Source organism: Notolepis coatsorum (assembly GCF_963971535.1).
Source record: "Notolepis coatsorum genome assembly, chromosome: 3".
NCBI classification, from domain to species: Eukaryota; Metazoa; Chordata; class Actinopteri; order Aulopiformes; family Paralepididae; genus Notolepis; species Notolepis coatsorum.
Genome location: NC_140167.1, coordinates 203,292,928 through 203,317,460, shown reverse-complemented (window position 1 = coordinate 203,317,460; position 24,533 = coordinate 203,292,928). Strand labels below are relative to the sequence as shown.

Sequence of the window (24,533 nt, the reverse complement as noted above, 5' to 3'; positions counted from 1 at the left end):
TTTACAGCTCCATTCCTCAGGAGTCTCTAAACAAACTAATATTAAGGAAGTTTGTTAACCTCTTAACTGGCACTGACCCGGGACGTTTTGAGGACTATTTGCCCACTGGCCCGATACACCACTTTGGTGACCTAGCGGCTCTGTGTGCATATATTTTTAATACAATATAGATTAAATTAAAGCCCTAATTTGTTGCCGTCGATCGACAAAATCTGCTCGGCGGTTCTCGAGTTGCATGCTGATATGCGAGGCGTGCGCCAGCAGACTTATTTTTTCGAATACCACCCGCGACTCCTGTCAATCATTTGGCGATCTCAAATTATTGACAGGTTTGTAACTAGGGGTGTAACGGTACACAAACCATGGTACGGTTACGGTACGTACCTCGGTTTTGAAGTCACGGTTCGGTACGGGTTTTCGGTACAGTGGGGGAAAGTTTGGCTTTCCATGTTCCACTCAGGGGTGATGTAGTGTGCAGTAACTAATTGTACTTGTAGGGCTGTCAATGAATATTAATAATGTACTTGTAAAAAAATTATAATATTTGTGGGGAAAAGCCCCCAGTGGGCGGTCGTTAGTGGTTAACATACCGTTGTATTCCTTTGGTACACAATGAAACGGTTCCGTTCGGTACGGCTACATGTACCTTTACACCCGTAGTTGTAACCAATGAGTGGCTTCCCAATGATACCCCATGTGATGTGGGGATGAGCGAATCAGGGATCCGATTCCGAATTTCAGCAATACAAATTTATTTTAGTTATTGCAACTACGGTACTACAAAAAAAGTAAATTTTCTTTATTGTATCAAACTTCAGAATGTTATCTTGCATATGCTATAAGTATAAAGTGTAGTATTTTGGTTTGGAAAAAAAAGTATGCAGTCCTCAAGTTCAAGTTTAAAAATGGCCACTTTTATGGGCGCCAGTTAAGAGGTTAATGAATAGAATGTCTCATGTGCATTTGGAGCTGCCTGTACTTAATCTTCCTGTAATTAAACTCCAGGACTGGATCGATGCTTAGTCTATCGAAGCCAATTAAGAGCCCGTAGAGCATATTTGCCAAAGGAATGCTGTGATGTAGGGTATCGAGAGTATCTGCACAGGGGCCATAGTGATCCATCCATGCCATCATTCCTTTGACAACTAGGCATGTCTGTTAGATGTATTCCATTTTGACCGTGTTGTTGCATCATGTCCTCAGACCACCCTCCAGAACCTGAGCGAAGACGTCCTGGCTGTGATGGACAACAAGAACCCGAACGTAAAGCAGCAGGCCTCCTTGTTCCTGGCCAGAAGCATCCGTCTCTGCGCCGCCTCCACCCTGCCCAAGGCCCTGCTCAAACCCCTCTGTGCTGCCCTGCTCAAGGTGCGCACAGCTAGTGCCGCTCCAACACCACTGCTCATTTGGAAACCTTCAAAATAATGCTTTAGGGATGTTCGATATTGGCTTTTTACCGATATCCGATATACCGATATTGTCCAACTCTTAATTTCCAATACCGATATATGCGGGGCCCCCCCCCAAAAAACATTATGCATACTTTTCACAATAAATATAATAAGAATTTGTTCTTACTTGCCTGGGTAAATAAAGGTTAAAAAAAAGATTGGATACCGATATTACATTTGAATGCCAATATCGGACATCCCTACTTTATTCCATTGATCCAATGACATTGTAGATGGTACATTCATTTGTAACCATTTCATTTCACACCTACCCTGTTTGGTCCACTTTAAGTGGACCATGGTCCCTTTAGATCAATAGTCCGTTTGGTTTGTACAGGTGTGAACGCAAACCGAACTATATTGAGGACCAAACAACCGAACCATGGTCCTCTTGAAAAGTTGGGACTCTGTTCGTTTCAAAGTGGACCATGGTGCGTTTGCTGTTGGTGTGAACGCGATCGAACTTTATATAGTACCTAATCTAGAGCAAATGAGTGACAGACTCTTAGTGGCGGCTGGCGCGCTCGTAATCGTATCTCATTACGCTGCCGGCAACTGTTGTGAGTGCTATAGTCCAATAGATGCGACTGTATGTCCTTTGTTTACAAATTAGATCCGCACCAAAAAGGGTAGTGTGAACGCAGACCAAAATCAAACAATGTATCATTTTCACATTTGGTCCACCAGAAAGTCCGGACTATCCCCGGACTTTTAGGTGTGAACACGCCCTTAATTAATAAATGCATCACAGGAAACAAAATATTGCTTGCTATTGATCAGTTTTGTTTTCCCTGTCCCCATGGTAGCAAGTGATGGATTCTGCTCCTGAAGTGCGTGACGCTGCGTTCGAGGCGCTGGCCACCATCATGAAGGTGGTTGGAGAGAAGGCGGTTAACCCCTTCCTGGCTGACCTTGACAAACTCAAGCTTGACAAGGTGAGCTACAGGGTTCAATTCACTTTTCATTCAAAGTCCAACTAAACGGTAACGGCTAGCTACAATGGCAGACGATTCAAGAGATATTTTGCTATAATATTATCAAAGGATGTTCACCAAATCTCAGGTTTCATGCTCGACATATTTACTCGCAATCTATCCTATCTCACACAAACTATACACTATAACTGGATAGTTGATGATCATCATAAATAGTTCAGTTAATTAGCTATATTGGAAATATTCCCAAATGATTTAAGTCTGCTAATGGGCCACTACCACTCTGGTGTGTGTGTAGGTCTAGTGTGTAGGTCTATAGCAGGGGTCGGCAACCCTAGGCACGCGTGCCTGCATAGGCACGCGGGGGCATTTGCATAGGCACAGGGGGCAGCAGTAAAAAAAAAAAAAAAAAAGTATATATTTTTTTTTTCTTTTTTTTTTTTGCTCTGAAATATTATAATGAAATATTTTGCACTGTTGTCGCATTTATCTTGTTGAAATCCTCCGACAGGTTCTTTTACTACCACATATTTAATTGAGACCCTTTATTTGTTTATTATTTCAATTTAGCTGGAAATACATTGCTACATCATTCAGTAACATTTGCAGAGCCTTATAACAAAAACATTATTACGGTCACCATTGTGACCAGTGGGATTAATCAACAATTATTATTATTTTTTTATCCACTTTTTCTCCCATTTTCTATATTTTCTCCCATCCCAATTTCGTAACATCCAATTCAACCCTCCCCTGTCACGAACGCTGTTTCTTGCCTCCCACAAGCCGGCTGCAATGTGGACTAAGTCATACATAGCACAAGTCCCCTCCGGTACTTGAGGTAACAGCAGTCGCATCTTTTCACCTGCGCAGCTCGATCTCTCAGTGGCGAGGAGTAACGCGTGGGAGGCTCACGCTGCCCCCGACACTTCCTGATTCTACTGCGCAGGCGCACCAACCGACCTGTAGGAGTCGCTGTCCACAACGCCCGATCCCCACCCATCAGTTTCCCACCCCCTAATACGGCCAATGTGTATTAGTACGGACGACCAGCTAAACTGAAAGCAAATGTGGAGCGCTGGGCTCGAACAGGCAAGCCCAGCGTCTCCAGATTTCGTGGCGAGCGCCTTGCCCACTACGCCATGTAGCCGCCCTAATCAACAATTTTTATTATTTATTTTTCTATTTCATTGAACATTGCACATGTTAAAAGCCATTTTTTTTACTCAAAATGTGAGTATTACCAAGTCAACTTGTGTTCTTAAAACAATGACAATAAACATAGTTTTATTAGGTTGAAATAATGTGGTTGTGTACTTATTTTTCTGTTAACTTATTATGGATTGAAAACTGAACCTTAATGCACAGTAACTGAACTCAATATTTTTAAGTTCTGGTAACTTATTATAATTTTTTTTTACAGTGTAGTCTTGCGATCAATCAAAACTTATTTACACGATATACCTCACATTCACCCTCCATTCACATCCTGGTGTTCTCCATTAGGCCTGTAGGTGGAGCTATGACAGCACACGTACAGTACACACACCGATGGTGTGTGATGTGTCCAAAAATGAATGGGCAAATGTGAGTGAAATGGTCGCACTGTATGCAGCTGTTTGTCTGCATTGCATTCCCCATCCCCCCCCAAACTCAGATTTAGGGTTGATACAACCATCATAATAATATTGTTAATAATAACAATAACAATAATGATGTAATAATGTAAAGATTAGCATTAAAAATACCTGATTATCAGAAAAAAAATTACGATGCATGTAATATTGTTGAGGCACACTAGTTACAACTAGGGCTGCAACTAATGACTAATTTGGTAGTCGACTAATCTGCCGATTATTTTTTCGATTAGTCGACTAATCGAAAACCAATGTAAACAACAACAATTTTTTTTTTTTTTTTTTTTATATATAAATGACCTATCTTTGTGAAAGTGGCTTCTCAGCTCTGGTCCAGCTGAAGACAGAGCAGAGGAACAGATTGGACATTGAGCATGACCTCAGAGTTGCTTGTCTACCATCACCCCAGACTTTGAGACTCTTGTCAGGACCAAACAACAACATCATAACATGATGATCCCATAGCAAATTAAAATAATTACTCATGAAACATTTGAATTTGGATCTTTAAGCCACTTTAAATGAAAATGTATTTGAAGAACAATACAGCAATCACTCATAACAAGATAAATAAATTAAATAATACAAATTAAAGTGGAAGTGTACTTTAAATAACTTTTGTTTGCTGTGTGTGAGAGGAGTCCGTGTGTGTGTGTGTCTTACTCTGATCGCTGTGAGTGAGAGGAGTGTGTGTACTGTGTAATTTGTGTGTGTGTCTTACTCTGATCGCTGTGTGAGTGAGAGGTGTGTACTGTGTAATTTGTGTATGTGTGTGTGTCTTACTCTGATCGCTGTGTGTGAGTGAGAGGAGTGTGAATGTGTGTGTGTCTTACTCTGATTGCTGTGTGTGAGAGAGAGGAGTGTGAATGTGTGTGTCTTACTCTGATCGCTGTGTGTGAGTGAGAGGAGTGTGTATGTGTGTGTGTCTTACTCTGATCGCTGTGTGTGAGTGAGAGGAGTGTGTATGTGTGTGTCTTACTCTGATCGCTGTGTGTGAGTGAGAGGAGTGCGTGTGTAATGTATTGTGTCTAGTCTGATCATCATCTCCTGCAGGGGAACAATGTTTTCAATGTCAAATTTGCTATGGGATCAGCATGTTATGATGTTGTCTGGAAGGAACCCTGAGAAGCCACTCTCACAAAGATAGGTAGTGCACAAATTTTTATTTATTTTTTATTTATTTTTTTAATGACTAATCGACGCAACAATTTCTCGTCGACGATTTTTTATAATCGACGTCGTCGATTATGTCGACTAATCATTGCAGCCCTAGTTACAACTATATTTCAAACAGGCACTCCATGTCAAAAAGGTTGCTGACCCCTGGTCTATAGGCTACTCCTAATGCAGAAAAAGAGGTCCTATTTTTTTTTCACAAGGAAGATGGCTGCTTTTCATTTGCGTTATTATATTCCCATAGCCCCCCTGTCTTTTCATAATGCCACACAACCCCAAAACATTCTAATCAGATGCTCCACAAAGAATGTAGAACGGGTCATATGCAGCACTACTCTTTCATGGCTTTAGATAAAAGTTCATCATACATCTGTTATTAGGCCGTCCCGCCTGCCGGAGATTTGTGCTTTCTAGTAAAAAAAAAAAAAAAAAATGCTTTTTTTATATGCATATTTAAATGTTTAATAGTGTACCTATTTCGAACAAGGCTTTAAAAGTATTTTTCCTGTAAATTCTCTTGATGACTTCAGTTCTTTAGAACGGTCAGTCGGCCCAGTCCCATACCTCTTATGGCTTGATTGCTTCAGTAATTGTTTGTTCTCCAGATAAAGAGTGTGCGGACAAGATGGCGCTGGCCGGGGGGAAGAGAGGAGGAGCAGAACAGGAGAAGCCTGCCCCCAAGGCGGCGCCTGAGGCCCCAGCCAAGCCTTCAGGGCCTCCGAAGAAGGTAAGGCCTGACGTTTTAGATTTGGAATTTTACTGGGTTGTCCTCTTGCCTCACACCAGTTGATTTTACAATATCCAGGGTTTGCACAAGGTCCTTGAAGTGCTTGAAGAAAGAAAAAAAAAAGTCAAGGCCTGGAATACAGCCCATTTTCTTTTACACTGTGCTTAAGTCCACAATTAGAATCTACCCAAATCAAAAGCCCTGGGTAGATAAATCCGTCCGTGAGGCTCTGAAAGTGCGCACATCAGCATACAACACGGGGCTGGTGACAGGCAACATGGAAGAACACAAGATGGCAAGATACAACGTCAGGAGAGCAGTAATGGAGGCAAAACGGCGTTACAGGGATAAAGTTGAACTTCAGTTTGAACAGGCTGACTCTAGAGGCATGTGGCAGGGCCTCAGAACAATGACAGATTACAAAGGCACCCCCCTCAAACTGAACAGTGACATCTCCTTAGCAAATTATCTCAATTCCTTCTATGCAAGGTTTGAGGCTGTGAATAACAACACCAGCCTACAAACCACAGCAATGGGGGGGGGGGGTCTGCTGATGGGAGTTCAGTGTTCAGGGTAACAGAGCATGAGGTGAGACGGATCTTTAAAAAAGTTAATATCAGGAAGGCAGCAGGACCGGACGGCATCCCCGGCCGCGTCCTAAAAGTCTGTGCCGACCAACTGGCCCCGGTATTCACTGACATCTTCAACCTGTCCTTGGAACAGGCTGTCATCCCCACCTGTCTGAAGAAGTCCACCATCATCCCTGTACCCAAAAAATCTACGCCCGCTTGCCTCAACGACTACCGCCCTGTAGCCCTCACCTCCATAGCCATGAAGTGCTTTGAGAAGCTAGTAAAGGGCTACATCTGTTCCTCCCTCCCCATCAACCTGGACCCCCTGCAATTTGCATATCACCCCAACAGGTCCACTTTTATGGGCGCCCCAACAGACGCCATAGCCCATGTGCTGCACACAGCAGCATCACACCTGGACAAGAGGCAGGGGAACTATGTGAGAATGCTGTTCATCGACTACAGCTCAGCATTCAATACCATAGTCTCCTCCAAACTCATAGCCAAGCTCAGGGACCTGGGCTTGAACTATGACCTCTGCCAGTGGGTCCTGGACTTCCTGACGGGCAGACCCCAGGTGGTAAGAGCAGGCAACTGCACCTCCTCATCCATCACGCTCAACATAGGGGCCCCCCAGGGCTGTGTTCTGAGCCCCCTCCTCTACTCCCTGTACACGCATGACTGCGTGGCACAGCGGAACAACAACACAATCATCAAATTTGCTGATGACACAGTAGTGGTGGGCTTGATCTCTGCCAACGACGAGAGGGCCTACCTGGAAGAGGTAGAGAATCTGTCACAGTGGTGTCAGGAGAACTGCCTCTCCCTGAACGTCAGCAAAACAAAAGAGATGATTGTGGACTTCAGGAGGTCAGGGGTCAAGGACTACAGCCCCCTCAGCATCGACGGGGCACCGGTTGAGAGAGTGAACAGTTTCAAGTACCTCGGAGCCCACATATCCGAGGACTTGACATGGACCACACACATTGACAGTGTTGTGAAGAAGGCACAACTACTTCCTCAGGCGCCTAAGGAAGTTCCAAGTCAGTCAGAAGATCCTTAGGAACTTCTACTCATGTACAATAGAGAGCATCCTGACTGGCAACATCACCTCCTGGTTTGGGAATAGCACTGCACAAGACCGAAGCAGACTACAAAGAGTGACACGTTCAGCCGAACGCACAATTGGAGGGGGGCTTCCCACCCTCCAGAACATTTACAACAAGCGGTGCAGGGGGAAGGCTAAGAGAATTATTAAGGACTCGAGCCACCCGAACAACTGCCTCTTTGAACTGCTGCGGTCAGGCAAGCGATACCGGAGTCTTAAGGCGAGCACAGAAAGACTCAGAAGAAGCTTCTATCCCCAGGCCATCAGGCTGCTAAACGAACAATAAACACTATGCAACAACCATCAAATGCACACAGCACACACGCACACACTCACTTAAACCACACAAACACACTTTATATTTATTGATAAAGGATTTGCACTACAACTCGTACACCCACTGTAAATTGTACCTAAATTGCACCTCATCCCATTTCTGCCTTGCACTATATAGTATTGTATTAGTACACTGCACAGTATTGTATATTATATGGTAACTCAGTAACGTCTATTCTGCATCGAACATTGTACATATGTCTATACTGAACACTGTGACCTCATTTTTTTTTACTTCTAATTTACATGCTATACTATGTTATTTTATTTCATACTTATCTTGTCTTGCACAGTCTCTGGAGCGTAACAGTAAGAAGCATTTTGTATAAAAGTATTCTGTACTTCTGTATGACAACTATTAAAGAAACTTGAACTTTAAGTCCTTGACATTCAAATCGACCATTCGCATTGAATGTTTTGTTCATCCATGATCAAATTGTTCTCAAACAAGAAATCGCTTTTTTTGTTTTTAATAAAAATCTGACTAGTCGCTGTCTCACACGCTCATTTCTTCACGTGTGATGCTCTAGCTGGCAAGCAGGCCAAGAAGATGCTTAAAAAAACTGCATTTAAAAGTGAATTGTATCCTTCGAGTGACATCCTTGAAAATGAAATAGTGCTTGGAAATATAAAATTTAAAAAAATCTCTGAAGCGAATGGGGAACCAGTGCAGGGAAGCCAGCACTGGTTTTATGTGTTCACGCTTCTTTGTGCCGGTCAAGAGGCGTGCAGCAGCGTTCTGCACCAGCTGCAGGCATCGCAGGGAGAGCTGGTCTAGACCCACATACAGCCAGGCATTACAATAGTCCAGCCTAGATGATATGAAGGCATGGATAACCCTCTCCAGGTCATTGGGAGAGAGGTAGGGCTTTACGTTAGTCAAAAGCCTCAACTGAACAAAGGAGTCTTGTCAAATTTAAATCTCAAAAGTGACACCAAGGCTTTTGATAAAAGAGCGTTTTTTGGCATCGAGGGGCCCTAAAACACCAGCAGACTTGTTTTTCTATACAGTCCAGATGCCAAAACACTAACCTCTGTCCTGATGAATTGAAAATGGGGGACCCTGATGTAAACAAGACAAACGTCTTTCTCTGGTCTGCATCAGTGGTGTAGTGGTGTTTCTCAAGCGGCACGGTGGTGTAGTGGTTAACACCGTCTCCTCACAGCAAGAAGGTCCAGGGTTCGATTCCCGCTTGGGGACCAGGTTTCCATGATGCCAGGTACCCAGGTGGGATATCTCCCAGGCCTTTCTGTGTGGAGTTTGCATGTTCTCCCCGTGCTCGCAAGAGTTTCCCCCCCGATAAGAAACCCAATGGAAAAACATGCACAACAACAGATCGCTAACGCTGTGGCGTCCTTGACGAAGACTGACAGGAGCACTTGGATTGGTCCCCTGGCGCGGCTCACGTTGACTCCTGTCTGCTCCCGGCTGCCCTTGGGGGGGGGGGGGTGAAGGACGACGGGATGGGTTAATCGCAGAGACAAATCGCATCTGCGATCCTAAAGAGACAATGCATGCGTGTGTGTTCCGGTGTGTGCTAAAAAAAAAAAAACTAACCACTGTGTACCACTAAAACATTGAGTGTCGTTCCATGCCGAATAAAGACCTCTGCAACAGGTCCTGCATTATCATTATTATATTATCATCCCCTTAACACATTGAATGCCCATCACGAGAATTCTCGGATTTTTTTTTATTAGTGATCTGAATTCATATTTCATCAACCGAGTCTACCGTTGGTAATCCTGCCCTGCCAGGTGCTCTGATGTGAAAAAAGCGCCCCTATCATCTCCCAGATGGTAATGCACCATTTTGGATTGGACTCGATGAAAATCGATGAGAAAAAAAACCCTCCGGAATCCACATTTTACTTCTCACACATACCGGAGCCGATCAGATTCATTCTGGACCCTCAGCACAGCGTGTAATGTGTTTTACAGTATACGCATGGGATCAATAAAAGGATAGATTTTTGGAATGGCGATCAGGAATTGGAATAATCCATTTGGATACCATCTGATCTCGTGTAAGGAATCTATTTTACCAGTCTTAGGATAATCTGACCCGTTTTCACGGAGATATAAGCTTTTCCCCTATAATGTGATATGGCTGTTTGACTGTAAGATCAATCGGGAACGGAGATAATCGGATTTTCAGCGCGCGGCACCAGTGTGCACACGTACACATACTATCGATCTAGCGTTTATTTGAAAACTTCATAAATAGGCCGAAAAATTACAACGTTCTAGAATATTACAGTACAGGGCGATTTTCATGGAATCTTATTTTTCCGTGAAAACGAGGGCTTTTCAAAATGCTATAAAACGGAAATGAACCGATAAAAAAACAATCCGCTTTGACAATGTTGACTGGAAATGAGTCATTGATAATGCGACGGGCAGATTAGACGCATAGCATTAATATCGCTTAATCTGTTAATTATGGCTAACATTGCAGTGGGTGGTGGGCATTCAAGCACTAAATGTGCGCCCCCTGCTGGGCACTGAAAGTGTTAACAATTGTGTGTATTGAGCTGTACTGTATTGTACCCATTCTGCAATCTGTTAATAAAGTTTTCAATCAATGTCTTACTGTCATTAACTCAATGGACGCTACAGCGATATGCCTGATGTGTTGTTAAAGGCCGACGCTCTAAAATATAGGAATACGTGGCTGTTTGCAGGGCTATTACTATATTCTATATTATAGCTATGGATACAATACTATGGCCCATTTGACATTGACTATCAATTCTATATGTGTTAAAGGTCCCCTGTCTTATAAATGGCCTTTTCCAGTGTTTAGCATTGTTTTCTAGCAATGGGTGGTTGTAGGGGTGGACGGTATAAACGGTATGAATTTGCTCTACGGTATGGATTTTAACTATACCGTGTAACCGGTAGTGCAGCTCTAAAGTAGCAATGACGTCATGTAACCACAGCGCGACTATTTCACTCGCATTTGCCCCTAAAAATAGATAGAATTAGTCATAGATAATAGATATGTGCGAACTGGAAAAAGTTATTTAGGAGGCTTCGTGCAGTGGGCGTGCCAGTCCCTACAGCACGCATGTAAACACGGGTCTAGTGGGACGGGACACGGGAGCTGTCGGGAGGACGGCGGCGTCTCCCTGAGCTAACGTTAGCTTAGCTACCGTTACAAAATGACCCAGTCAACTATTCACTTTTAGTTTAATACATGATGAGGCATTGTCTAACCGAACGGTATCTAGTCGGCCAGCTACCGATAGCTCCTGACATCAACAAACGCTCCACAAAGTCTAGTAGAGACGTGTGTGCTACCTGTTATCTGTTAGTTCACCGTTCAAAACGAAATGTCCCATTGAACTAAATAATTCACTGAGGCGTTGTATTAACGTTATATATCCGGCTAGCAGTAGCTATAGATAGCTCCTGATATCAATGTCTTATAACACTGATTCGATGCGTATTCGAGCTGAGGGCTTGCTAACGTTATACCAATACAATAGGGTCCAGGTGCAGCGCCGGAGAATCCTGGCCGTAGCTCTGCTCGAGGCTACTCGAGTATAGGTCCAGGTGCAGCTCCGGAGAATCCTGGCCGTAGCTGGAGGCTACTAGAGTACACAGACAGTGGAGCTTGTTGCGTGGTGGCGATGTCTCGCAGATAATTCAAGTACAAGTCTAATTATATATATTTTATAAAAAATTATATAAAATAAAATAAAAAAAATTATCAAAAACGATGATACCGTGATATATACCGTTACGTCTATGCTTCAAATGATACTGTGATATACATTTTAGACCATACCGTCCACCCCTAGGTGGTTGTATAAACTGTCTGTCTCAGATTCTCATTTTGGCGGATTGCTCTAGTTCAGATATCACGAGATCCTCCCCCACTGAACTAAGCCATTCTGATTTGACTGTTTTGCTGACGTGAATAAGGCACTGATCTGCTCAGCCCCTGGTTGTAGTCACCGCCCAGAATCAACAATTCGCTCAACAACGGAGCAGTGGGAATAATGCAGAAGCGGTTTCTCTGTCCCCGACTCTCTCCCTCTCTATCTCTCCAACCTGCATTTTACACACAATCGCAGCCTCTCACACAGCGCATACGCACGCTCACGTCCCTGACTCTCCCTCTCTCTCTCCAACCTGCATTTTACACACAATCGCCGGTCGAGCCGCTCGCACACGTTCACGGAGCGATCTCTCCTCTCTCTCTCGCTCGCTCCCTCTTGTATGTATCACGCTGTGTGGGTGACTGTCACTCAAAGCGCTTTGCGAGTATGGGCGGAGCCCAGCCCAAAACAGCTTGAAATGCTGCTTTAGAGTACTTGATTAGAAATACAAAACAAAGATTTTTTTTGAAAACCTTACAGATGTGTTCAATATTATACTCTCAGGAATTGTGTAAAATTGCCCGAATAGCAAAACGGGGGACCTTTATTCATCCATACATTCCCATTTTATACCGTGATGAATACGACCATAGTTTTAGAGTAGTCCTGTCTAATCCCCGAAAACGCTATGCAGCAATACGTGCAACTAAAAACGTTGCCGTTTCTCGCCTGTACACGCTACTATTTCGAAATCGCATCTATATCGGCACGTTTCATCATGAATGCATGAAAGGGTGGGGGGGTGGGGGTAGTTTTTTGATGCTTTGATCGTTACCAACGGCACACGTTGTAGAGTAACGTTACACACATATATTGTGATCTAAGTGAAATCATGGTTGGATCACAGCAGGATTGATACCATATAGGCCTTACCTTCACTAGGATGTACCACAAAAGAATATTCCAATTATCTGATCGCAAGTCCAGTGCTGCACTTTGGCATTCTCAGGATGATTCCCCATGTTAACCCAGATGTCCGTGTGCCTGTAATGAATGGAAATATCGAATAAAATAAATAACGATGAAAACCCGACTATACTCGGGTCTGGCGCTGATGAGTTAATATTGAGGACATGTAGGTCCATCCAAGTCTTAATGTCTGCAAGAGCAGCTAGCAGAGGCTCAAGAAAATCCTTGCACTTTACTTTTAAAGGAAGTTAGATTTGCATAACAGTGAAAAGAAACGATATGCTTATGTAAAATAGAACCTAAAGGGCCTATGATGGAGCCTTGGGGGACACCACGGGTAAGAGGGGCCACATTTGAGGAGAATTCACCCAGATGGACAAACTCCTAATCAGTCAAGTACGACTGAAGATGCATAAGAGAGCAGCACCTCTGATGCCAACACACTGTTATAGGCGGGATAAAGGGTCTTATGATCCACAGTATCAATCTAATGTTACCATTATCGAAGCACACCCAGATTCCACAGATTCCACAGTTAAAACAAGATCATTGTTCATCAGGCTGTGTGCAGCAGGCTGAAAATATGAACCACTAGGGCAGCGAAGGCTTGTGTTTCATTAGCTGTGTTTCAGTCCTCTTTAAGAATCCTTTTTCCTGTGATGGTCTAGGCTGAAGGAGGACCTAAGAAACCCAAGCCAGGAGTTGCCAAGAAAGGCAAGGCGGCAGCAGGGAAGACCAAGAAAGCGGCAGACGCCAAGGAGGCAGTGGAGACGGAACTCTCCGTGAGTGACTATGAGCTGAAGAGAAACGCCGGCTAAATCAAACCCTGATGACTTATTTTTTTTTAATGCAAGTGGTGGGTTTGAGATACGTTTCATACTGAGGTGTGCTGCTCTGATCTCAGGTGGAGGCGTGTGAAGAGAAAGCCGCTACTGTGCTTCCTGCCTCCTGCGTTCAGCAGCTGCACAGCGCCAACTGGAAGGACAGGCTGGCCAGCATGGAGGAGTTCCTCAAGGTCACCACCAGCACTTATTTTTGCAAACGGTGTCTGTCTTATGTTTTCGTAATGGATGCCTCCGACACATCGACTAGCAAAAAAAAATAATCACATCCCTAGTCTTTATATTTTGCTCACGTTACCCTTCGCAGAGCGTCTCTTTGCTATTGCTTTGCCTCCCATGTGTATGAAAGTGTTTTTGTGATCCTCTTGTCTGGTCCAGGCTGTGGAGGCAATGGAGAGCAGTGAGATGCCCTGTCAGGCTCTGGTCCGCATGCTGGCCAAGAAACCAGGCTGGAAGGAGACTAACTTTCAGGTCCTTGCCCACAATACAGTATTTACCAATGGATGATAAGGCCGTGCAAAATAAATGGTTTGGTTCCGGTTGCCGACCGACCCTGCCGATTTTAGGTGCGACCCAAATTTATTTTATGAGTTTTCAAGAAATCTTTTTTTAAACTAAGTTTAGTTAAAGTCTTTTTAATACTACTACCTTTGTAGTACAGTGTCTTTGTATTTTAACCTTTAGTATTATGGATATTAAACATGCTGGCACTGGCAGAGTACATGCATCCATGTTGTCGTGAACATTTTTATTAAATAAAGAAATTCCCTATCCATAGTCGCCGTGGGATAAAATAAAATAAATTCCCTACCTACCCATGGCCTTAACTGACAACAACCAACAGGAACCAAACTAATTTATTTTGTTAGGCCTAACCCTTATCCATTGGATAAGGCTACCTGTATTCCATTAGACACGGAGCAATATGTTGTATTTGCTTAATGTTTTGTCCTATTCTTCATTGTTTCAGGTGATGCAGCTGAAGCTGCAGGTGGTGGCAGCAGTAGCCCAGAGGGGTCGTTTCTCCAAGATGTCTGCCTCTGTGGTGCTGGATGCTCTGGTTGACAAGGTGGGAGACGCCAAGTGTGGAGAGAAGGCCAAGGAAGCCCTGACTGCCATCGGGGAGGCCTGCTCTTTACCTTGGACTGCTGAGCAGGTAACTAGTAGAGATGGGCACGTTATTCTGTTCTAAATGATGTATTTATTCTACTATAGCTGATGGCTTTCATTTGTCAACGGCACTGATCCAGCCTACTTATTGATCGAGTTTATTTGTTCCATATTTATTCAACTAATAAAGGGAAAACTGTTCTGATTTATTTGTTTAGTAAAGGCAAGGATCTGAGAAGCCCTTCTGGCTATGAGTGCACTGCGCTCTTCTTTATTTTTAATTTGGGGTAGTTTGATTTAACACTTTGAGTGCCGTGCTGTTTTCGCGCCCCATCTATTCAATGCCACGCTTTAAAAGATACGAGTCCGTCACCTTGTTTGTAGAGCTATAACTATATTCTATATTCTAGCTATGGATACAATACTATGGTCATTTGACAGTGACTTTCTTCCGGTCAAGATGCAAAAAAGAGAATTTTACCATGCATACATTCAAGCGTTATACCGTGGTGAATATAAGTGTTTTTTAGATCGGTCTGGGGTAATTCCTGAAATGATGAGGAATGGCCTTATAAGTGTATACTATAACTGTTGCAGTTTGTTGCCTGGACCCGCTATTATTCTCAAATCTATATCATAGGTATTATGTTTAATCATGAATGCATGACGTTTTTTGATGCTTTGATCGCCACCAACGGCATACGTTGTGGACTAACGTTACACACACGCGCTCGGATCGAGGTGAAGACATGCTTGGATCAACTCAAGATTGATATCATATAGCACTTACCTTGACTAGGATGTACCTCAAAAAGAATAGTCCAATTATCTGATTGCGATTCCCAAGTATTGATGTCCATCGTGTCGCCAACATAATCCACCACACATCATGTATCGGGAACATTTGATTCTTCTCACTCCGACCGTTATAACCGCTCAGCTTGAGCAACAACAAAAACGACCCGGAAACATTAGATCGACGCACAGGCCAAGATACAAGGTGTCAAAGGGTGGTCGATACCGACGTCTAGCTCGATGCGGCCGGTATTGCACTTTGGCAACCTCAGACTCATTCCCTATGGTAACAACGGTCTCCCTGGATGGATAATGAATAAAAATAACGATTCAGAAACTACTTAAGTTGTTTTTGGCACTGAATGTGTTAACGGATTCTACAACAAATCTACTCAGGTGGTGTCTCTGGCCTTTGCCCAGAAGAATCCCAAGAACCAAGCTGAAACGCTGAGCTGGCTTGGTAATGCTGTGAAGGAGTTTGGTTTTGCAGGGTAAGCTGGTGACATTGGGATGGGGTTCAGATTTGGGTCGATTAACAATGTTGTCTGTTTGTTTGCAGTTGTATTTAATCTAGCGCCTCCCTTCTCCTTCCAGAATAAACGTGAAGGCTTTTCTCGACCATATCAAGACTGCTTTGCGAGCCAACAATCCTGTGAGTGTTTCAGCCTTAGTTAATTCTTATTCAGCACAGCGTGTGTCTGAGCTTTCCTGGCTCAAAGCTATGCTGTAGGTAGGAAGGCGTACTTATTTGGAGTCGCAGGGCTTTATCTAATTTTATTGTTACAAACGACATATCACATACGGTAGTTTTTCCTGCGGCAGAAATGTTAGGTGGCATCTTGGTGTGTTTGTCAGAGTTCGCACAAGGTTCTTAAAGTGCTTGATTTCTTTTTACCAAAAAAGCCAAGGCCTGGAATTCCTTAATACAGCCTATTTTTTAACGAGGTGCTTAAAAAGTCTGTGAAATTCAAATCAACCATTCGCATTGAGTTTGTTCATCCATGATAAGAAATGTCTGAATCAAGAGATTACATTTTAATTTTTTTAAAGTAACTTAATTGTCGGAATGGTTTTAAGCCATACATATTGGATCTGATCTTTCTTCTATAAAAACGGCATTTAAAAGTGAATTGTATCCTTTTAAATGCCCTTTTAAAATGAAAGATGTTGCTTGGAAAAGTACTTGCGTTTCATTTAGCAATGTCTGGGAACCCTGTTTTGTGTTGCAGGCTGTGCGAGTGTAACGGGGAAGCCCGTGGGTATGTCCACAGTCACGGAAACAGGTGTGTTGACGAGTGACTGTGGCAGTGCGGGCTAGTAAATTAAACTCACTTCCCCATAACAGGGTTAACAGACGCATAGGTACGGTAGTTAGGAGTGAATTCACTTCTTAGTGCAGCGGCCTGTGTCGTCGCCCGCAGACGCGGGAGCCCCCTGTTCGACTCCCCCTCGGGACATTCTCATTTAACATCAAACACAACGCAGACCAATATGATCCGTCACAGTGGTGCCGTGACCCGGATGTCCTGAGGGGCGTGAGTTTAGGGAGGTGAGTGTAACGGGGAAGCCCGTGGGTATGTCCACAGTCACGGAAACAGGTGTGTTGACGAGTGACTGTGGCAGTGCGGGCTAGTAAATTAAACTCACTTCCCCATAACAGGGTTAACAGACGCATAGGTACGGTAGTTAGGAGTGAATTCACTTCTTAGTGCAGCGGCCTGTGTCGTCGCCCGCAGACGCGGGAGCCCCCTGTTCGACTCCCCCTCGGGACATTCTCATTTAACATCAAACACAACGCAGACCAATATGATCCGTCACACGAGCAGCAACCATCTCCCTGATGGGTGTCATGTATCTGTATATGGGCGCTCCTCTGCGGATGTTCTTTGAGGATGAGAAGGCTATCTCCGCGATAGACGCAGAGTTCCAGAAGGTAACTGTACACAACAAATGCTACCTTTTTATAAGTCCTGTGTGACGTTACTTGGAGGTCCAAACAATGTTTGTTTAAGCTCCCGTCTGTACAAGCTCACCGAAATTTACATTGTGTGCACTGTGGGGTAAATTTCAGTGAGCCTCACCCATTTACTTTGCATTGCTTTGTGGCTAACTAACTAGCCGGAGCTAGTATTGGGGAACAGCTTTGATTGTACTGAAGGTTCAGTATTGGTAGGTAAGACATTTTAATGGGGCTAGGGTTCCAAAAATCGGAACCTTCTATAGTCGGTGCCTCAGCACCAGGCTTTACATCCATGTGACGACACAAATTCAAGCATTCTTAACAAATATTGACTGAACTGTCCCAGAGCACAGGAATAACGACCATTTTGAAATTGTTCCGTGCCGTCGGGCCTCCTTGAAGTATGACCGTATATGTTCACTGACTGAATGTGCTGTGTTTTAGATGCAGGGCCAGAAGCCTCCTGCTCCTACCAGGGGCTCCACTAAGGGGCCTGGGGGCCAGGAGGATGACGACGAGGCTGAGGAGCAGGAGGAAGAGGGGGGACCAGCAGCGGTTATGGACCTGCTTCCCCGCACAGACATCAGGTCAGTGTCTCCAGCTCTACTCTGACTGAGCGTTAGTGATCTTTCTTCTTTATTTATCATTTTATAAAAGGTGTAAAGGTGCAGAATTAAGTTGCTTTCTCCCAAAAAAATATTATGGATTTTATGATTTATTTATCTTTGGGTGTCAAATGAGTTGTATGCATGTATCCCCTACCCTACTTCCCATTTCCACATGTGGAATGCACCTCATTGGATAAATATGCTGCTAGTTGTTGACTGGTCCCTATTTCGCTGCTCCGTTTTCAAAAAGAAAATGGCGGCTTGCTTGCTCATCAACTTCATTTTCAACCAAAAATGTTAATGTTTCTGACGACTATAGTATAAACTAATGGTAGTAGACGGATTGATCTGCACTTAATTTGATACGCAGCTTCAAAATAGTGTACAATAATTGTAATTATCTAGGCATCCCGCATGATTTTTTCCTGTAGCCTCTGTTTGCGAAGACGCTCTCTGATTGGCTAGCCCGCGTACAGCGAAGACCCTCTCTGATTGGTTTAGCTCCGAAGGGCTCTGGGATATAAATGTCCGCTTTGTACATATATTCTCTGCTTCGAAGTGGTTATACTTTGGCCCTCTTTCGAAGTGGGTTAGGGTTAGCCCAACCCTAACTATAACTCTAAGCATAACTTATTCTGTTTTGCAATAATTTTTTTTATTTTTTTGGACCCCAGGAAGACTAGCTGGTTGCCATGGCACCAGCTAATGGGGATCTGTAATAAAATCATAATCATAACCCACTTCGAAAGAGGGCCAAAGCATAACCACTTCGAAGCAGAGAATATATATGTACAAGGCGGAAGAGACCCTTCGGAGCTAAACCATCGGAGAGGGTATTTTCTTCTTCGCTGTACGCGGGCTAGCCAATCGGAGAGCGTCTTCGCAAACAAGAGGCTATGGACAAATCACACAGGCACACCATTGTTTGTGGCTGGTGCTCTAGTGCAGAATCTAGTGGCTGAATTATATATAGCACATTTTAGACGGTTATATGGTTTTCAGCTGACCTTTGTCCATATTTCTTCTTGCAGTGATAAAATCACAGGGGAGTTGCTGGCTAAGATTGGGGATAAAAATTGGAAGATCCGGAAGGAAGGACTAGATGAGGTGGCTGCCGTCATCTCGGAGGCTAAGCTCATCAAGCCCTCTGTGGGAGATCTTCCCGTCGCTCTCAAGGCACGCCTTGGCGACTCCAACAAGATCCTGGTGGGTAGGAAGTCCATTGCTGCCACAAACGTTGGCCATGATGCTTGATGTGGCACTAGTGTGCGTGTGTGTGTGTGATACCATCCTGTTGGTGTGTTTCAGGTCCAGCAGACCCTGTCTATCCTTCAGCAGATGGCCACGGCCATGGGCCCTGCCCTCAAACAGCATGTCAAAGCGCTTGGCGTGCCAGTTATCACTGCTCTGGGAGACAGTAAGGTACAGAGTTGGAAAATGGGTGCAGTTTGAATACTAAGGCCTGTCGACCAAAGAGAGCTCATTGGCGAACAGTGTTTACACTATGTGAAAATTCATCAACTAATATTCTGACCACCCCTGCTGCTCACTGCCGTGTCCCCCTCATGGTTGTTTGTGTGCGTTTACCTTAGAACACTGTTCGTGCCACAGCGCTGGCCACCCTGACCATCTGGGTGGAGCAGACTGGTATGAAGGAGTGGCTGGAGGGAGAGGACCTCGCCGAGGAGCTCAAGAGGGAGAACCCTTTCCTCAGACAAGAGGTGGGACCACCACCACCACCACTAGTTCTTCTTGACCAATATGGAATTTATTGATTGATTGATCCTGGTGTCGTCATGGCGAGATGATGCCCTATGGTGGTCTGGGTTACAGACAAACGGATGTTCTTTAGTATGGAAATGGTACATTTCTCTGACCTGAAATAAAGAGAATTCTCATAAATAGAATATTAACATGTATTCCCATCTCATTTTAATTACATAATTAGTCTGTCTGGAAGTTTGATGTGTTTAGAGGGAAACTATCGGAAGTAAGACTTTCCTCTGACTGCTCCTCCTATCCAACAACTCTTCCATCCACTTAAAGGATTACAGTTTGACATAGTTTGATTTATAGCATATGGTTTCAACAACTGGCCAAAATTGATAGCAGCTTATTTGACCAATGTTATGCTCCAAGTCGGCCTATAGCAGGAACTGGTTAAATGTGCAATCTTTTGCAAATATTGTTTATGTATAACTTCTTGACATCCATTAGGGGCAGGGGTGGTGTGTGCTAGGTCACTTAATTAATGGCAATGGTAGGCATAATAAGGCACCAGCTGTTGCACCATGTCAACGGGCTCATCTGTGCTCTCGATGGCTCCTCCCCCTAGGTGCTGGGCTGGCTGGCGGAGCGCCTGACCTCCATGCGATCTGTGCCCTCTGACCTGATGCTGTGTGTGGCCCCTCTGTATGTCTGCCTGGAAGACCGCAATGGAGACGTGAGGAAGAAGGCCCAGGATGCCCTGCCTGTTTTCATGACGCACTTGGGGTTTGATAAGATGAATAAGGCTGCAGGGAAACTCAAGGTAGGCCACGTGGACTGGATTAAGTGACTGCGCTTGTGCCATGAGGTCAATTGGTCCGTCTTAAACCCTGCCCTCTTTTTGTGATCCTCCAATCGCCCTTTTCAAGCCCTTGTTCTTCAGTGGGAATTTGTATGCCTGGTTCTCTGCAACGTATTCCAGCTTGTTTAGGAAATGTGACTATGCTTTTGTTTACTTATGTTTCTCCACTGTAGCCTTCTTCTAAGGACCAGGTGGTGGCCTTGCTTGACAAGGCACGGTCGCTCATGCCAGCCAAACCAGCTGCTCCTGCTAAACCAGCTGCACGTGGTCCCCCTGCCAAGGTGACCACAGGTACGGTCCTCCTGTCTTCATCCAAACGAGGGGAACGTGTCCCTGTTGATTTTCAAGCATGGGTGAGCGTTGTGATTAAGTGTTGACTCTGTCCTCTGCAGCGCCATGTGAGCCCCCCCCGGCTTCAGACTCGTCGGAGGGCAAACACGATGCCAAAAACACCAAGACGGGAGGAGGAGCACCCAAAGGAAAAGTGAGTTATAGACAATTATTGCTTATAGGGATCAGTCGGAATATTTTAATTGTTAGAGTCCCTGGTCTGACTTTGTGGCTGCTTTTTTAATGTACCAGGGGAGGGGTGAGTGAGTTGCAGTCATGGATGTATATCACTTAGGGATGCTCGATATTGGCTTTTTTTACCTATACCGATATTGTCCAACTCTTAATTTCCGATACCGATATCAACCGATACCGATATATGCAGAGTTTCCCCCCCAAAAAACGGAATAATTTCAGGTAATTAACATTACATATCTCTTGTTGTGGAATTAACACAACATTATGCATACTTTTGATTTTATAAATAAAATCACAATTTGTTCTTACTTGCTTGCCTGGGTAAATAAAGGTTATAGAAATGTTAAAAAAAATAAAAATAAAAATCCGATATCACATCCGATATCACATTTAATGCCTATCTGCCGATAATATCGGACATCCCTAATAGCACTAGATTTAGATGACTCACCCGCGCTGCTGGCCAACGGAGACCGACACACGGCCATCTTGCGTGGGTGTAGCATGCCCACTCGTAACATGCATGTCTATGGTGCATGTACTATTGAAATAACCATAACTTGCTAAATGTTCAACCGTTTTGTTTGTTAAAAACGTCAGATGGACTATGATATAATAATACTCTTAATAACCTTAACACATTGACCGCCGGGGGTTGTGCCCATCTCATACCCCTCTCTGCCACCATTAAAAGCCTATGGAGATGTTTACCTTCTTTGCAGGGCTATAACTTTTTTAATTGTATTGCTATATTGACATTACTATGGCCCATTCAACATCTCCCATTCAACATCGATTATCTATTGTTCAGGATGTGGGAACGTTATACTTTTTCTTTCATACATTGTTGTGTTAATACCTTCGAGAATATAAGCGTTTTTAATCTTTTCTGCTGTAATTCCAAAAACGCTAGTTATAGGCCCATCGCATGATAGATTATCGATTGTCGTTTCTCTCCCATACACGCTATATTAAAAAATTCAAATGTATATGATCGGTATACATTATGCTTCATGCGTGGAGGGGGGTTGTTTATAATTCCTTGATCATCAGTAACGGCTTTATGTAGTATGGGTGATGTATTGATCAGATGGTTTGCAGTGAAATGAATAAACAATCGGTCTGAAAATAACGTTATATTCCCCTTACCGCGGGCCGATGAGACTGGTGGTGAAATATCCCAATTATTCGACGCCGATCGCCTAGGTCCATTTCCGGTTTGTATGGCGCAATAAACTCCAAAATCATGTCGATTATTAAGTTTAGAAAGCGATCCATATGTACTATAGTGTCTTGTCAGGAGTAGGGTTGGGAATCATTTGGATTTGAACGATTCCGATTCTCCATATCGATTCCTGTTCTAAACGATTCTCTATTCCGATTCTTTGAGGTGCAGGTCAAAACGGGTCACAGCTTATTTCGAGTTTTCATAAATTTTCTGTTGACTTGATGCAAAAAAAAATAAAAAATTTAAAATCGAAATGCAAATATGTCACTTCCGGTTCCGGAAGCGGTTCCATTAGAACCATTTTTCGGTGCCCAACCCTAGTCGGGAGTCCCGTAGCGAGACTGCCGGAGGAATTTCTTTGATGCACCGATGGCACTTCCGGTTTTTGTGAGGAACTCTCCCAACCATCCACCAGGGCGGCGGTATTGAGCCGTTGCAGTCACATCTAGGGTCCCACTGGAGTCCGGAAGTTGGCTGGATGAATTATGAATGCCATGGCAAAAAAATGAAATATTAATCTCAAAACGCTGTACAGCGATCTTGGCAGACAACGCATGGTGGGCAATAACGCTGGAAAGCGTTTCTGGCACCAAATGTGTTAAGCCCGGAGCCCTATTCTCTGAAAATCCGCCTAAAATACATGTAAATGGTAGATTGCGGTATCTATGGACCTCAGTGAAATGTATTGTGTCTATTACTAGGCTTGCTTAAATTGTGATGAAACAAAGGAGAATATGATTTTTCTTTGCATCTTTGACAGTGACCAGACATGAAGAACTGCCACTGAGCTCGTTCAGCATCTTCTTGAGATCAAACGGAAGGTTTTGTAGATGCAGTACTGACTTCTGCCATCATTCTGGAGCCATGCAATTTGAAATATTATTATAGCATATGAGGCCTATAAATTACCTTATTATATAGCCAAAGTGCACATCTATGGATCAGACCAAATCTACTCTTTTCCAATGGCCGAGTTCAATTTGGATTTAGTATCACCAGGCGTACATGAAGAACAGAATGAAATCTACTGTAAATACAGTCTGCTTTTTATTTTTGCGACAGGTCTGACCGCACGGGTGAAAGAGGTTAATAACGTTTGTAAAAAACCAAACCGACAGTATTTTTGTTTGTGCAGATCATCACATTAACACATTGGGTGCCACGCCCCTTCCGGGAAGTGTATAGGCTCATGTCACCCATTAAACCAGTGTAATCGGTCACCTTGTTTGTAGAGCTAATTCTATATTATAGCCATGCATTCAATACTATAGTCATTTGACACTGGGTTTCTTCCGGTCAAGATTAAAAAAATAATAATTTTCCATCCATACGTTCCCGTTTTATACCGTGGTGAATAAGAGTTATTTCAGAATGATCCGGGCCAATTCCTGAGAGGCTGGTTATAAGTCGCAACGTGTATTATAGTAAATGCATTGGCGCTTTGTCCCTACACACGCTACTTAAAAAAAATCAAATGCATATGATCAGTTATATGTTCCATCATGAATGTAGGGGGGGGGGGGGGGGGGGGGGCGGGGGTTTCGAAGCTTTGATCGTCACCAACGGAATACGTTAAGAGTAGCGTTACAGACATATGCTCGGATCGCAATGAAAACATTATTGGATCAGCGCAAGATTGATACCATATAGCCCTTACCTTGACTAGGATGTACCCCGAAAAGAATATTCCAATTATCTGATCGCCATTCCAAGTATTGATGTCTTATCGTTCCGCCAACATAATGCAACTCTCCACTTGCACAACCTGAAAGTAGGCACTTCCGGCTGACTTCCGGTTGCCAATGGTACTTCCTGTCCCATCCAAATACATTGGTTTTAGCTACTTTTCTCCCCTTATTTAAACAACTTTGTCGTCACAGAGAGGCAATGAAACGTTTGTATTATTACAAGCAAACGTTTGTCAGCAGGGTTTTTGGGCTGTATTTCATGTAAAAACGTTTACTGTTAATTTCCTTGCTCAGCCAGCATTAGCCTTCATTAGCTAACAGAAGCTAGTGGTTAAACAGGTCGGATTAGCTTTGAGCTAACTATCTTTCCCGACCCATGTATTCATTCCATTCTAAACATAACGTTAGTTTACAAAACATGACCTGTCTATATAACGTTGAGGAACAAATTATAAGTGTGTGGGTGT

General features: G+C 43.7%; 1 protein-coding gene across 1 annotated transcript in view; it reads left to right on the top strand.

The window, feature by feature from the left end:
* Positions 1–24,533, top strand: part of LOC311226137 (cytoskeleton-associated protein 5-like) — a gene marked incomplete at its 3' end in the record, with an annotated part of 83,354 nt that overhangs the window by 40,787 nt on the left and 18,034 nt on the right. The window contains exons 10-27 of the mRNA XM_084311511.1: positions 1,204–1,368; positions 2,258–2,386; positions 5,738–5,926; positions 13,407–13,520; positions 13,643–13,753; positions 13,959–14,051; positions 14,551–14,736; positions 15,882–15,976; positions 16,080–16,211; positions 16,715–16,740; positions 17,312–17,418; positions 17,890–18,032; positions 19,085–19,259; positions 19,362–19,475; positions 19,646–19,774; positions 20,389–20,583; positions 20,796–20,913; positions 21,015–21,106. Of these exons, the coding sequence (XP_084167637.1) occupies positions 1,204–1,368; positions 2,258–2,386; positions 5,738–5,926; positions 13,407–13,520; positions 13,643–13,753; positions 13,959–14,051; positions 14,551–14,736; positions 15,882–15,976; positions 16,080–16,211; positions 16,715–16,740; positions 17,312–17,418; positions 17,890–18,032; positions 19,085–19,259; positions 19,362–19,475; positions 19,646–19,774; positions 20,389–20,583; positions 20,796–20,913; positions 21,015–21,106 (2,313 nt within the window). The remainder of the gene's footprint in view (positions 1–1,203; positions 1,369–2,257; positions 2,387–5,737; positions 5,927–13,406; positions 13,521–13,642; positions 13,754–13,958; positions 14,052–14,550; positions 14,737–15,881; positions 15,977–16,079; positions 16,212–16,714; positions 16,741–17,311; positions 17,419–17,889; positions 18,033–19,084; positions 19,260–19,361; positions 19,476–19,645; positions 19,775–20,388; positions 20,584–20,795; positions 20,914–21,014; positions 21,107–24,533) is intronic.